This window comes from Octopus bimaculoides, unplaced genomic scaffold, assembly GCF_001194135.2.
Source record: "Octopus bimaculoides isolate UCB-OBI-ISO-001 unplaced genomic scaffold, ASM119413v2 Scaffold_27241, whole genome shotgun sequence".
Lineage (NCBI taxonomy): Eukaryota > Metazoa > Mollusca > Cephalopoda > Octopoda > Octopodidae > Octopus > Octopus bimaculoides.
The window spans coordinates 22,641-23,652 of NW_026304584.1; the positions used below are offsets into that span (position 1 = coordinate 22,641).

The following is a 1,012-nucleotide window of genomic DNA, read 5'->3' on the forward strand; positions in this document are numbered from 1 at the left end:
AGGGTCGAATCCAGTACCAGGCTTACATACCAACCAGTCCTGGGGTCGATATCCGCTCGGCTAAAAAGCAATTTCCCTTGCCCCAACAGGTCTTCGCAAGCAGAGTTTAGTGTCCAATGAAGGAGAGGTTGGCATGTGTGCCAGTCATCGAATTTAGTTCGATTTCAATCTCACTTGCCTCAACAGGTCTTCGCAAGCTGCATTTGGCATCCAACGAAGGAAGGTACGCATAAGTGGGCTGGCTAAAACCCTTGCAGAGGCCTTAATTTTTCTCTGTTCTATAACACAAAATACACAAATATACAAACTTTTAAAGGGTTTCAGTAGAAGATACACCAAATAAAAACTAAATCCCAAATGGTGACCATGAAATCAGAAAGATCCACAAGGATTTAACCTGTAACTGTAGGTAACACAATAGTGTCCTCTTTATTTGAATTGTAATATATAGAATGTTGTTGAGAGTGTATTGTTAATGGTGAGAATTGAGTCTGTGTTTGTTCAGCCGAAGGGGCTGCGTTTAAGTGTTCGTGGGTGACAGAGTCTGTATATTGAGGGCAAGGCGCCGTTGAGAGTGCGTCATGGTGGTCGTGGTGGTAGTGGAGGGCGGCTACGGCTTCGTCGTAGGAAGGCGGCGGTTCGGAGTCGCGTTCCGGAGGGGAGAGCGGCGCCTGCTGCGTCTGTCGGAGGACGCTCGAGGATGAGGAAGGCGTCGTGGGCGAGCGGGTCTGCTGTAGAGCTTCGCTGTAGGATGGTGGGGCATACTCGACGGACGGTGCAGACCTGCAAAAGAAAAGATAAATCTATCATCATCATTATCATCACGTGCCACCGGTACAAGGGCCAGCCGGGTGGCACTGGGAGCGACCTCGCTCAAATGCCTTTTCACGTGCCACCGGCTATAGTAGGAGACACTTGCCCAAGGTGCCACGCAGTGGGACTGAACCCGGAACCATGTCGTTGGTAAGCAAGCTATTTATATATATATATATATATATATATATATATATAT

The 1,012-nt window shown here is 47.9% G+C and overlaps 1 protein-coding gene across 1 annotated transcript in view; it reads right to left on the minus strand.

Annotated features, from left to right (window-relative positions):
• Positions 1-391: 391 nt before the first annotated feature.
• LOC106872218 (uncharacterized) overlaps positions 392-1,012 on the minus strand; it is a 1,537-nt gene continuing 916 nt past the window's right edge. Inside the window, exon 2 of the mRNA XM_014919127.1 lies at positions 392-783. Coding sequence (XP_014774613.1) covers positions 393-783 — 391 coding nt within the window. The 3' untranslated portion in view covers position 392. The remainder of the gene's footprint in view (positions 784-1,012) is intronic.